This window comes from Gossypium hirsutum, chromosome D11, assembly GCF_007990345.1.
Source record: "Gossypium hirsutum isolate 1008001.06 chromosome D11, Gossypium_hirsutum_v2.1, whole genome shotgun sequence".
Taxonomy (NCBI): domain Eukaryota; kingdom Viridiplantae; phylum Streptophyta; class Magnoliopsida; order Malvales; family Malvaceae; genus Gossypium; species Gossypium hirsutum.
Window position 1 is genome coordinate 12118586 of NC_053447.1, and position 13902 is coordinate 12132487.

The 13902-nt window shown below is 34.5% G+C and overlaps 1 protein-coding gene across 1 annotated transcript; it reads left to right on the forward strand.

The window, feature by feature from the left end:
• The first annotated feature begins 494 nt into the window (after positions 1-494).
• LOC107912419 (GTP-binding protein BRASSINAZOLE INSENSITIVE PALE GREEN 2, chloroplastic) lies at positions 495-3263 on the forward strand. The gene is made up of 3 exons (XM_016840598.2): positions 495-1926; positions 2166-2333; positions 2564-3263. Exons 1-3 carry the CDS (start codon positions 634-636, stop codon positions 2912-2914), a joined length of 1812 nt encoding a protein of 603 aa, XP_016696087.1. The 5' UTR covers positions 495-633; the 3' UTR covers positions 2915-3263.
• Positions 3264-13902: the final 10639 nt, after the last annotated feature.

The following is a 13902-nucleotide window of genomic DNA, read 5'->3' on the forward strand; positions in this document are numbered from 1 at the left end:
TGGTGGAAACTCAAAAACCATACCAATTAATATTTTAATATAACTTAGATTTTAATTAAAAAATTTATTGTATACTTGAATGATATTAACTAGAATGGTTTTATCAATGCTTCACGTCTGGTTAATTATTTTTTGAACCAAATTATATAGTAAAAGTTTGTAAGTTAAAATATGTTTTAAGTATTTATATTTTTTAAATGTTTTAATTGATATCGTTAAAATTTTTCTATTAAATATATTAGTGTAACATATTAAAATTTTAGAGAAAAACTCACTTAATAACCATATAGTAAAAAAATAATATTGTAATTGATTTAAATTTAACAAAGAAATTTAAAGGGGTTAATAATTCTTAAAAACTGTATAGGGTTTAGCTAGTACAGGACCAAACTGATAAAAGAAAATACAAGTACCAAAGTGAGAATTTAGCTATAGTATAGGGCCAAAAAAGATATTAAGCCTTTATTAAACCCTAATTTTTTGTTCACTTATTTGAAAGGTCTTTACTCTTTCTTCCATCGTCATTTCCTGCTACCATCATCCATCTCTTCTCTCTCTCGTCTCTGCAAATCAGGTTTTTTTTTTTAATTATCTTTTGCTTCTCTTCTCCCACTGCCGTTGGTTTTTAGAGAAATGATCTTTAGAGCCAGAAATCTTTCTCCGTCGAATTTGATACCCCTTTCTTCTCTTGCCCTTTTCTTTACCAAACCATCTTTTACTTCAACTACATTGATAAGTCCATTATTACCTGCAAATACGCCCCAAATTCCCAACAAGTTTTCACACCTCATCTTCTTCACCAATCATTTCTCCTCTCAATCTACGGCCACAACTTCAGCAACTAAAAAGCTTCAAGAACATCTGCAGAAGCAGGAGCCATCTTCTCCTAAACCTTTGACCCTGAACCGAGATGGAAACTATGATGATGGCACTCCCTACAATGTTGTTTGCCCAGGATGTGGGGTTCACATGCAGGACTCAGACCCTAAGCTTGTCGGGTTCTTCATCAAGCCTCCAACAAAGACCAAGGACCCGACGCTCAAAACAAGTTCCCGCCACTTGGTACCTGTTTCAACAGAACCTGAATTCACAGCGTTTCTCAAGAAAGGTCTGATTTTGGAGGAAAAACGTGAAAGTCCTGACCTTGAAGAAGAAAACCTAGATAAAGAAATGCCTGAAAAGCCTGTGGTTTGTGCTAGATGTCACTCATTGCGCCACTATGGCAAGGTGAAGGATCCAACGATGGAGAACTTATTGCCAGAATTTGATTTTGATCATACAGTCGGGAGGAGATTGGGATCAGTTTCAGGAGGTCGGTCGGTGGTGTTAATGGTGGTTGATGCATCAGATTTTGATGGATCATTTCCAAGAAAAGTGGCAAAACTTGTATCTGATGTAACTGAAGAGAATTACTCAGCTTGGAAACAGGGAAAATCCGGAAATGTGCCTAGGGTTGTGCTTGTAGTTACTAAGATTGATCTTTTACCTAGCTCATTGTCACCTACGCGATTTGAGCATTGGGCAAGGCAGAGAGCGAAGGAAGGTGGAGCTAGCAAGATTGCAAAATTGCATTTTGTGAGTCCTGTGAAGGATTGGGGGGTGAAAAACTTGGTGGATGATGTCGTGGAGATGGCAGGGCCTAGAGGTACTGTGTGGGCAGTGGGTGCCCAAAATGCTGGAAAGAGTACATTGATCAATGCCATTGGCAAGTGTGTTGGTGGGAAGATTGGTTTCTTAACAGAGGCACCGGTGCCTGGGACAACTTTGGGCCTAGTAAGAGTGGAAGGGGTGCTGCCAGGACAGGCAAAGTTATTTGATACTCCAGGGCTTTTACAGCCACATCAGATGACGACTAGGTTGACAAGGGAGGAGCAGAAGCTTGTCTATATTAGTAAGGAGCTGAAACCAAGGACGTATAGAATCAAGGTGAATCTCAAAACAAGTAGCATTAGTCTACTTTCAATATAATGTGCTACCTACCTAAATTTAGCTAGAATTTGCTGTTGCGATGGTCTGTAAATAGATTTTTCTGCCCATTTTTTGGTCAGAATAGATTCTTTATTTTTGCTGGCTGGTGTTTTGTTTCAGATATTCTCTAGATAATTCTGGGTTTCACGTTTTGGTTCCTTTTTGTAGTTTAATGCTAATAGATTCAAATTTGACAGGCTGGTAACACAGTTCATATTGCTGGATTAATGAGGTTGGACATTGACGAGTCATCTGTGGAATCACTATATGTTACGGTTTGGGCATCCCCTTATCTACCATTACACATGGGGAAAACTGAAAATGCACAAAGAATACTAGAGGATCATATTGGTCATCAGTTACAGGTATGGCATCTCAAGGGAGTAATATCTTTCACTTGATACAAGTGATGCAATGCAAAAATGCTTTTTTGCCATTCTGCTCTATTCAGATTTTCACTTTGCAATATGATATTCTTCTTGGAATTGAAACAGCCTTGGGATGTGCTGCAAAGTTTATATAGCTATCCTTTTACAGCATTTTTGCTTGTGTATAATGTTACCCTTGACACTTTCTGTCTGCTGCTTGCTTTTAGCCACCAATTGGAGAGCAACGAGAAGGACAGCTTGGCAGTTGGGTGAGAAAGGAATTCCATATTTCGGGTAATAGCTGGGAATCGAGTTCAGTGGACATTGCTGCTGCTGGTATTGGTTGGTTTGCTATTGGACTTAAAGGAGAGGCAGTTTTAGGGGTTTGGACCTATGAAGGAGTTGGCGTTGTTCTTCGCAATGCTTTGCTTCCTAATAGAGCACAGCTTTTCGAAGAGGCTGGATTCACAGTCTCTAAAATCGTGTCCAAGGCTGACCAAACTTTGAATAAGTCACAGAAGCAAATTGAAAAGAAGAAACGAAGTGGCCAGAAAACAGCCATAGCAGCTGAAGTTTAATTCCAGCACAAGTTATCGCTAAACCTGTCTGGAAAAGATATGTAAACATGGGAAGAAAAATCCCGACATGAACTGTCCGAGGAAAGAAAAAGGTAGCAAACAGTCTCAAGCCACTTTGAAAAATACAGAATACTTATCTGGAGCTTCCTTTCAGGCAATCATCTCTTAAGAATTTTTCGCCAGTTAACATAGACCCACGCATCCTGCTGAAGAGATGAGCTTATAGAATGCATACGCCTGGCACGCTAGTCTGTTTAGTGAGAAACAAAGATGCTTTTGGTATCGCCTTTACAATTTTGAAAATTTGCTGCATCTGTTTTCATGGTACAAAGATATGTTTTTTATGGTACATCTTACAGAGGCAAACCCTTTTGATTTTGGCTTACATATAAAAAGCCATTAGGAAAATGAAAAAAAAAATTGGTTAACTAAAATAATCTCCTCATTGACTATTGTGATTGTTAAAATAAATTGATGTGCTAATTAGATGGTGACATATGGAACATCTGATTTAATTTAATATTTATTTAACAAAAATAAAAAAAATCATGAAATTTATAAAATAATCAAAATAAATAGGAAAAAATATATAATTTATTAAATATTAAAAAAGTTAAAATTATATAAACTTATAAATATTATAAAATATTAAAAATATAAAAAACCTAATAAATTCAAATAAATTATAAAAAAAGTTTATAACATTAATAAAACACATTTAAAATATTGAAAATTTTATATAAACCTATTAAAATTCTATAAAAATCATATAAATTACTTAAAAATATAAAAAGTATTAAAAGTATTAAAATTGATATAAAATTATAAAAAAAATCATAAAAACTTGAAATGCACCAAATTAGTTGGTTGGATCGATTAGACCGAAATCGGCAAGAGTATCAATTCAGAGAAAGCCATTAGATCGGTTGACTTGGAAACTGAACGGTTGAACCGATTCTTTTATTCTTTTATTTTTAATGTTTTGTTTAATTGAACTAGACGGATCAATTGAACTGACAAACTAGTGGCCTGTTCAATTTGACCACTAACCCAGTCCTGAAAACCTTTGTTAGAATATTTTATTTTGACATATGTTAATAGTTGGAAAATAAAATTTTGGTTTAAAGAAAATATTTAAAAAAATAAAAAATCAGTTCAACCGCCCGGTTCCCAAGTTAATCGATCTAGTGGCTTTCCCCATATCGATTCCTTTGTCGATTCATTCAGGTATGATATCTAAAGTATGTATTTGTTGGAATTTCTTCTGAATTAATTTCCGTAAGTGAATAGAATAATACGGGATTAGTGACGATAGAATTAGTCAGAGAAATGATATTTGAATCGTAAAGATGTCTAAGGGAGACAATTGTAATTGAATAGATTATGATGATCTCTCTTAAGTATTTTTATATTCACTTATCCTCAGAGATATATGTGATTGTTCGTTTTCTGATGAAATTATTACCACATGAGAATGTTAGCTGATTATAATGTTAGATGAAAGTACTATTGTTCTGGTTGGTTAATGATTAGCATATCTTATCTCTCTAAGGTTCTATTCTGTTATGTTTGGAATAAAGGTTGATGGTGAAAATTATGTGAGGCTATTCTTCTGTTTCCGCTGGACAATGTTTTTTCTTATGTATATTTGGAAAATATATTATCTCTGTTTCAATTGATACCAAAATGTGTAAGCATTGTTTTCTTCTGGATTCCTCTGAGGAATCATCAAGATCTTTATTATTTTCCTATGAGTTATGCTTTCAGACTTTCAATATGATATCGCATCTTGGATTTCTTTATCTCGGTTTTCTTATCATCCTTATTTCTTAAAGTAACAATCATGACTCATTTTAAAGTGTGTTCTTTGGCTTGTGATAGTTATGTTTATTATGGGTGTAATCCTGGTTCGATCAAAGGAACGTGGTGATTTTAGTATCAGGATTTCTCTAAATTTTGTGAAAAGAATTGACATAAGCAAAGGTATGCATAGTGAAAGCTCAAATTCAAATTCTATAATGGTTTTCTTTTCTCAGGTAAGTCTGATTAAGGTAAATGAGTTCAATCCGGATATTTTGTTTCCTTGACCTATATGTTATGGGAATTATAAAAGATTATATGTTTGAGTTGTTTAACAGTTTGAAGAAAGAGTATTTTGGTATGTATTATTCGATAGTTGAGATCAACTCAGTTGTTTTGTCAGAGCAAGTTGGTCTGTTGAAATGTAATTTGAGTTATATGTGTGTAAAGTATCCTCAGGTATGATAATGAATTTTGGGTATTCACGAGTGTGTAGACGGACAGTTTGAATGAAGAATTGATATTCTTGAAGGCATGATACAGAAACATATCTATCAGATTTGTTCTAATTGAATGATGTTATTATTATGGGTTAAAGTTATTCTGATTGATAAAGTTATCACAATTGTGAAAGTTTGAATGGTCGGTTGCATGTTAGCAAAGTTGAAACTGTTGAAGGTATTATTAACCAAAGCTTTAGTTCTGGGTTCAGTTTGAATTGAGTAAAGAATTCGTGATTTTTTTCAGTAATGCACTAATGAACGGATTAGAATATGTGTAGTTATCAATTTACCTTTAAGGAAGCAGATATAGTTACGGATAATTGAACGGAAAATCCTTGTTTATTTTATAAGTGTTGATTACATGAGTCACCCTATCTGATGTTGGTCTAATTCCAGCTGAATTAAAAAGGCAAAGAGATATTTCCTCTGCGAGTTTGAAAAGCTTATAAATGTGTTAAGGAATGGTAGTCTGAATAAGTTCAGAGTGAATCAACTTCGATTTTGAATTTCAGAAGGAACCCGATATTTCTGATTCTGTGTTTAGATGTTAATTTGTCAACGGGTAAAAGCTGAATATCTAAAGTATTCAGGACTGTTACAGTTAGTGATAGCACTGGAGTGAGAATGAGATAGAGTTACTATAGATTTCATATTTGGATTTCCTTTATCCCCGAAAAGAAAGATGTTGTCTGGAATGTGGTTGATCGTTTGACAAAAATCTGTATAGTCATTTTGGTATGTACAGGTTTCTTATTTGACAGATCAACTAAGTTATATGTTTCTGGGGTTGTTAGCTCTCATAGAGTGCCAGTCCCCATTATTCGGATTGAGATCCAAGGGTTATATCGCAATTATAGAGAAAACTACAGAAAACTTTAAGTGCGTAGTTGCATTTTGACACTGTAAATCATCTTTAGATCGATGGTAAGTCTGAGAGAATACTTCAGATCTTTGACGATACGCTCCGACATTATATTATGAGTTCAAAGATAATTGGAAAAAAAAGATATATGAGGTTTAATTGATTTGTAATTTTGGGGAATAGAGAAAGTGATTCATGAAATTTGAAAGCAACTTCAAACCGGCTTATGTGGTATACAGACTCGAAACTTAAGGGTATTGAATTTCAGATTGGCGACAGAGTGTTTCCGAAAGAATCACCTCGAAGAGGATTCTTCGATGAGTTATAAGAAATTTCGAGTAAACGATATTCAAACCTAAATTCTAGTAAGATTTTTGGGGACGAAAATCCCTAAGGGGGGAGAGTTGTAACAACCCAGTTTTAGTTAAATCGAAATAGTGATTTCAAAACCATAAATCTGAGGTTGAAAAATTATTTTAATATTATTTTTGGTATTTAAAGCATGTGATTATATATGTTTGAAAGTTTCATAAAGAAATTTTACTATTTGAATGCTTAATTCGGTAAAAAGGACTAAATCACATAAAGCGTAAAAGTTGTGTTCTATTAGCTAAAGGTATTAAATAGCTATAGAACTTTAGTGTGGAAGTCCTTATTTGGTAATTAGCTCATTAAAGAGATAGTGAAATATGATGGTTTGGCATTTTGTGTAATGAATAGTGTTTATAAAGGTTAATTATGTAAATTGGTTAAAAATAACAAAACAAATAAAACAAAAAGGCAAAGTTATCATCTTTAACCATTATTCAATTAAAAATTGAAAGAGAAAGAAGCCATGGAAGCTTGAACTTCCGGCCAACCCCATTTTGCTTGCATGTGAGTATCGTTTGTCCCGTTTTTGATAATTTTTACGTTTTTTATATTGTTGCTTTGTGTTCTAGCTAGCCCATGCCCTAATTTTTGAATTGGTGGATGAATTTGTGAGTTGTCATTGATGATAGCTTTATTTTTTTGAATGTTGATGATGAAAAATGAATAATTGTTGATAGATTAATATGTTTTGTAAAGTGATTTTTGAGAAAAATGTCAAATAGGGATTAAATTGTGAAATATGCAAATTGAGTGGTTGAAATGTGAAATAAATGAAATTTTTGGGCTGCTAGGGGCACTATAGTAATTTGGCTAAGCTTGGGTTATATTGAATTTTGTGAATTTTGTGTATTTGTGAAATAGGGACTAAATTGAATAAATGTGAAACTTTAGGGGTTTAATTGAAAAAATGTCCAAATAGGTATTTTTGGATGAAATTGAATGAATAGGTGATTAAATGAGTTAAATTTTAATTTATATAGATCAAGAAAAAAAGAAATCGAATTTAGATCGGGGGAAATCGAAAGTTGACGAGTAGTTGATCTAATCCGTTCGTTTACGTACGAGGTAAGTTCATAAGTAAATAAATGTTTTTGAATTCAAATGTATATGTTTTATATATTGCCAAATTGATTTATATGTAGATATATACATTGCCGAATTGATTTGTATATGTATATATATTACCGAATTGATTTGAGATCCTGTATAAGACTATATCTGGGATATGACATCGGCATCGATTTGAGATCCCGTATAAGACCATATCTGGGATATGGCATCGATATGAGACTTCGTGTAAAACCATAGCTGGGCTATTGGCATCGATATGAGATTTCCATATAAGACCATGTCTGAGACATGACATTTGTACGATGCATTATGTACGAGTTTTCCCGAGTATCCTTAGTATTCCAAGTGGTTCAACGGGTAATCCAAAGATTATGTCAAAGAAAAGACAAGGTATGATCATGTTGAAATGATACAGGTATGTACGAAAATTCATGAGTAATGACCTCGATGTATATTGGAAATTTGGTAAGAATGTAAATGAGTAAGTCATACTGATGAGAATGATCTTGTGCTGACCTTGTGACTATAGGTCTATACTTATGAGGTATAAATATGTGGTAAATTTGACTGATGATTGTGTGAGGCTTTTAGGCCAAATTAAATTGAGACATAATATGTTTAAGTCTTTGTTGTTGATCTATAGGTGAAATTGGCCAATGAATGGCATGTAAATATATTATAATGATTAGCTATTGGAATGGCTAGTTATGAATATGCTTTGGTGTTATATGTGTCTAAATAAATGTTAATACAAAGAAATCATGAAAGAGTAAAATTTGCAATAAAACAGTTTTGGATAGCAGCAGTTGTATAAATTTGAAAAATCACCAAAAATTGTGGGAATCGCATTAGAGGTTGAATAAGACATGAAATTAAAGCTTAGTGAGTCTAGTTTCACATATAATAAACGGTGTAAGCAAAAGAATCTCGTATTATGAGATATTTGAATTTTTGTGAGATAAGGTCAGAATGATTTCAGAATCCCCTGTTCTAACTTTGGAAAATCATTAAAAATTGTATAAAAAGAATTATGGGTTAGAATTTATATTACTAAAATTTTTAATGAGTCTATTTTCAAGATAAATAAACAGGAATATCATCCGAATCTACTGCTAAGAGATAATTAATTTTTAGAGAAGAAGGGTCAAAACTATCAGACAGCAAAATAGGGATAAATTCGGAGAATTAACTGTACTTATTGGCTAAGCCAAAAATTCTAAAAATTTTATGGTAAAAAGATATGTGAGTCTAGTTTTGAGAAAATCAAGTGGATCTTAATTTGGATTTCCGTAGTGTAAGATATAAATAATTTAGTGACTATGACTCTAGTAGACTGCTTGATGTGAACATGAGTAAATAGTGGAACTATGTGCAATTTTGATTGTATTATCTTGAGAACATGTTGTGAGGATTGGTAAAAGCATGTTAACAGATTGCTTATTATTTACATACCAACTTACTAAGCTATATAGCTTACCCCATTTCTTTCTTTTTCCTATAGTGTCACATATACTAGCTCGGGTTGGAGATCGTCGGAGATTCTATCACACTATCAAGCTATTGATCGGTATCAACGTATTCAAGCATTTTAAGTTTATGGCATGTATAGGGATTCATTCATTTTGTGTGTGAGATATTATGTTTTGGTTTGTAGTGGTTAAAGGTTTGATTTATGTGTAGCCATGTAACTTGGCTTATATTGGCTAATTGGTTGTAAGCCTATATATATATTAATTATATGCCAATGTCTTGTGATGTGAGTTGTGTTTGCATGATACATGATGAGTTGTGGGTATGGCCTAAATTCCTAATGGTTGTATGTGCTAGAAGTCTTGATGTCCAATGGCTAAGTTTTGCTCAATGGTATGGTATGTTAATTAGATATAATTATGCTCGTATAAGAGTTGTTGATGATGCATATGTATAAATAGTTTTAAATTTAATGAAAATTTTATGGCCCAATTTTGTATGGTTGCTTGTGTCTAAGACCGGTAATACCTCGAATCCTGTCCCGGCATCAGACACGGGTGAGGGTGTTACAGCCTCGTAGAAATAATGGTGACCTCCGGACAGAATCTCAACATTCTTAGGGTAAGAACAATATTTCTATGAAAGAGCATCTCAGAGCCTTCAGAGACGAATTGATGCAAAAAGTAAAAAAGGTAAAAATAGACGAATCTGTTTGGAATTACTCCAACGAATCATTAGCTCCAAAGATCCTCGACAACCATATTTCAACATCCTTCAAGTTCTTAAACTTAGTGTATAATGAATTAAGAGACTCGAAAGATCATCTAGCTAGGTACAACAAACGCATGAACATATTGAGGGCATCCAATGAAGTAAAATGCAGAGCCTTCTCTATGATCCTGTCTCAAACAACTCAACAATGATATCTGTCATTACCTAAGGGACTCGTCCATTCCTTTGGATAATTGGTTGAACAATTTATGAGTCACTTTCTAGCCAACAAAAGGTTACAACAGTCCCCTTCTTATTTTATGACCATCCGCCATGGAGCAAATGAATCCCTCCATGATTATGTCAAAAGATTCAATGTAGCTAACATGTCACGAAGGGAGTTATTGATGAATGGATAATTCAAGCCTTTATTGTTGGAACCTCGCATCAGCACTTAAGGTACATCATCATTAGAACCACCCCGAGCAAACTTTTTAACCTTTATAAGATGATACACAAATTCTCGAAAGGGGATGAGGTAGAAAAAGTTTGAGCCGACTCTTCCGCATAGCATCCCATTAAAATAAGCCTTCGCGAATATCACCTCTCATGAGATTTCAAGGCTATCAACAACCAATGACCAGTTCGAAGGTAGACAGGCGTGGGTATGGATATTGCAACCAACCTAGCCAGAGAAATAATCAGCGGGTGAACAATGTCCATACCATGGATCACTAAAGACCCATCCGCAATCATAGGGGAGGCCAAGATCATCAACCTCAAGCTCCATACAATAAGTTCAGAACTTATCATAAGCTTAATTGCTCCCCGACCCAGATTTTTTAATAAGTGCAATATTGAAAACTTCTAGAGACAACTCCATACCTCCCACCCAATCAACATCGTAGCAACTCCAACCATTATTCTCGAAAGGGGATAAGGTAGAAAAAGTTCGAGCCGACTCTTCCGCACAGCATCCCATCAAAATAACCCTTCGCGAGTATCACCTCTCATGAGATTTCAAGGCTATCAACAACCAATGACCAGTTCGAAGGTAGACAGGCGTGGGTATGGATATTGCAACCAACCTAGCCAAAGAAATAATCAGCGGGTGAACAATGTCCATACCATGGATCACTAAAGACCCATCCGCAATCATAGGGGAGGCCAAGATCATCAACCTCAAGCTCCATACAATAAGTTCAGAACTTATCATAAGCTTAATTGCTCCCCGACCCAGATTTTTTAATAAGTGCAATATTGAAAACTTCTAGAGACAACTCCATACCTCCCACCCAATCAACATCGTAGCAACACCAACCATTATTGTAGATACCACAACGCTCGAAAGCACCAGATTGAATAGTGTGTACATTTAAAGAATGCCATTAAAATGCAATCCGAAAGGGGCATCTCAAGGAATTTCTAGCTCAAGAACCCCACCAATCAAAAAAGCTTAGAACAAAGAAGCAGAGCCATAAATGCCATAGCATGACAATAGGGGAAAAGTCAATGAGAGAAATCATCGATGTGCAATTAAGAGAAAACACACAGAATGGGTCGCTTTAAATACAAAGTGAAAGGCTTACATGAGAAGTTCCCTTTCAACTCCAAATACAATTAAAAAGCCCAAGCCTTCCCCATTGAACCTTCATCTTTCAAAGCAGGATGTGAGAGATGTTCTAGATGTAGAAAGAGAAGACCCTTTGGTGGTCTCAGCCAACATTTCCTCCTTCCAGGTTAGACGGATCCTGGTTGATACGGGTAGTTTCGTGGACATTTTGACTGCCAAAGCTTTCTACCATATGGAACTCAAGGATACAGAGCTCAAGCCTAAAAGCCCGATTTATGGCTTTGTAAACCAGCCTATCGCAGTTAAAGATCCATTGTCTTATTAGTGGTATTGGGATATAGTGAGCACACTACCACAAAAAATGGTGGATTTCTAGTGGTTGGCCACCCGACAGCTTACAACACCATTTTCGGGAGACTGATCATAAGGAAAACAAAAATGGTGGTGCCCACCTTTTGCATGACGACGAATTTCCCCACTCCCAAAAGTAACCGGTACATGAAAGTTGTCCAGAAGACAGCCTGAGAGTGCTATATTGTTTCCTTATGGCCTCTTCGAACAACGTCACATTTCAGAACCAGGGAAATTCCTTTCAATGATAGTGAACCAACACAATCAACTTAACAAAATAAAAGAAATGGAAAAGAACGTTTGATTGAGCATCCAACTTTGAAATCTTGTTAAAAAATAATTATAACTTCTATTAGAAGCAACTTGGCCAAATATGTTGATAGATGGAATATAATAGTTAAGGAACAAATGAGACCACAACATGAACTTAAAAACACTTCTACAAGAAAGTTAATGCCTTCGATAATGAAATTAGAATTGGATAATGAATTGGTTTTAAGATCTATCAATATTCTTATGCATGAGAAGAAAGTTTGGTTTTTGCTCCAATGCCTTCAGAACTTAATGAAACCGCGTTCGCTTGTGCATATAAAACAAACAATTTTATAAAACAATTTTAAAGTGAGGTTTTACTGCAAGCGTACTTGTCAGTTATAATATGTGTAGTGTTTCAATGGAACATTGGAGTATTCCAACGATTGAGCCCAAATGAGATGACGATTGAATGATAAATAGTGTATACTATAGAGTCTAATCGGCTACTTATATGATTTTATAGTACAACAATTCATAACAAGAAAGTTTTTAAAGAAAATTAAATATTAATTTTGTGCAAACTAATGTCAATTTGCATATGTTTGATTTGGTAATGTGTTTCAACATCTTAAGTGGTATTTAAAGGGCATATTGTTCATGAAATGAAATGGTATAATGCTGACGTTGAATGGCTTAAATGCATGGTAGTATAGTTGAGTTTGAATAGGTTGAATTGACATGTTTTGATGCTGAATTGTGGCATATTGGGTTGAATGATTTGAATTGGTTGAAACATAATGTCTGGTATGCGTTTGATCAAGTTTTATGCATGTTTGATTGTGCAAAAATGCATCAAAGGTGCAAATGGTTAGGTTGACATGAAATAGGTGCCAAATGGCTTAATTTGTACAAAAAAATAGAGTCTTTGTCCCGACAACCACATTTCCTCATCGAAATGCTGATTGGGCAGTATGTGATGTCCTAATGTCGAGTGGCTTAATGTTGTGACGTGACAAATTGATTGGCAATGTGACGATGTGGAGAAGGTGATGTCACGGTGCCGACCTGAATTTTTAAAACTTTACAATTTAGTCATATTTTGTGCTCGAGTTAATAAAAAAGCTTTCATAAGTTCGATTAAGGCTCGCATTTAATTGTATATCATATTATGAATGTGTTTAAAACATGAATGTTTGTTTAAATGATAAAATTACAGTATGTTTGACAATAGCTGCTCCGAAAACGGATGTGGAATCCTGTAGGTCAGACCGGGCGGGTCGGGCAAAGGGTGTTACATTAGTAGTATAAATTGTAATACATAGTTACATATTTTCTTTTAAATATTCATTACTATAAAAATTTATCAACAACACTTGAGAAATTTTTTTTAAACAAGTAACAAAAATTAAAATCAGTTCGCTATATGCAACATGTAAGCCCGAGAAAGTAGTTGACAATTGATCTGTCATAATTTGATATGACAAATTAGGTTTTCCCAGTATACTTAAGGAGCTTATTCTCGAGCAAATTAGCGTCTTTTTTATTATAGTTTTTCGTAATTTTTAGATTTTAAGTTAATAAAGGTAAATGTCTCATTTTTACTCATTTTGTGACCCAATTTGGCCAATAGTGCCATTGGGAGGCCTAACGTGTAGTTGAGTGGTGTAGGGACGTGTTAAAGGTTGAAAATGACACCAAATGAAAGGGTATCGTGATATCCACCCTTCAAAGAAGACTCCAAGGTTCGAAATTGGCTGAGGTATCGCGACGCCAACATCGTAAGAGGGACAAAATTGGAGAAAAATGGTAGTCTTTGTTCACCCAATCCACCAATCACCCAAGGCCCGTGTATGGGCAATTTTGGCAACAAAAATTCATAAGCATTTAGCCTAAAATAGTCAATTTTGGCTAATGAGGAGAAAGACACGCATCAGTTTAGTTTTAGCCTTAGTTTCTCTAGATTTTATCTTAGTTTTTTTTACAACTTTTATAGGGTTTTCATTTTCTCTTCTTCTTTCTT

What these genes read in the sequence shown, in the direction of transcription:
- LOC107912419 (XM_016840598.2), top strand. Translation starts at nt 634, where the DNA reads ATGATCTTTAGAGCCAGAAATCTTTCTCCGTCGAATTTGATACCCCTT. An exon ending in CAAGGACGTATAGAATCAAG is followed by an intron (nt 1,927 to 2,165) that starts GTGAATCTCAAA and finishes CAAATTTGACAG; the next exon opens with GCTGGTAACACAGTTCATAT. An exon ending in ATATTGGTCATCAGTTACAG is followed by an intron (nt 2,334 to 2,563) that starts GTATGGCATCTC and finishes GCTTGCTTTTAG; the next exon opens with CCACCAATTGGAGAGCAACG.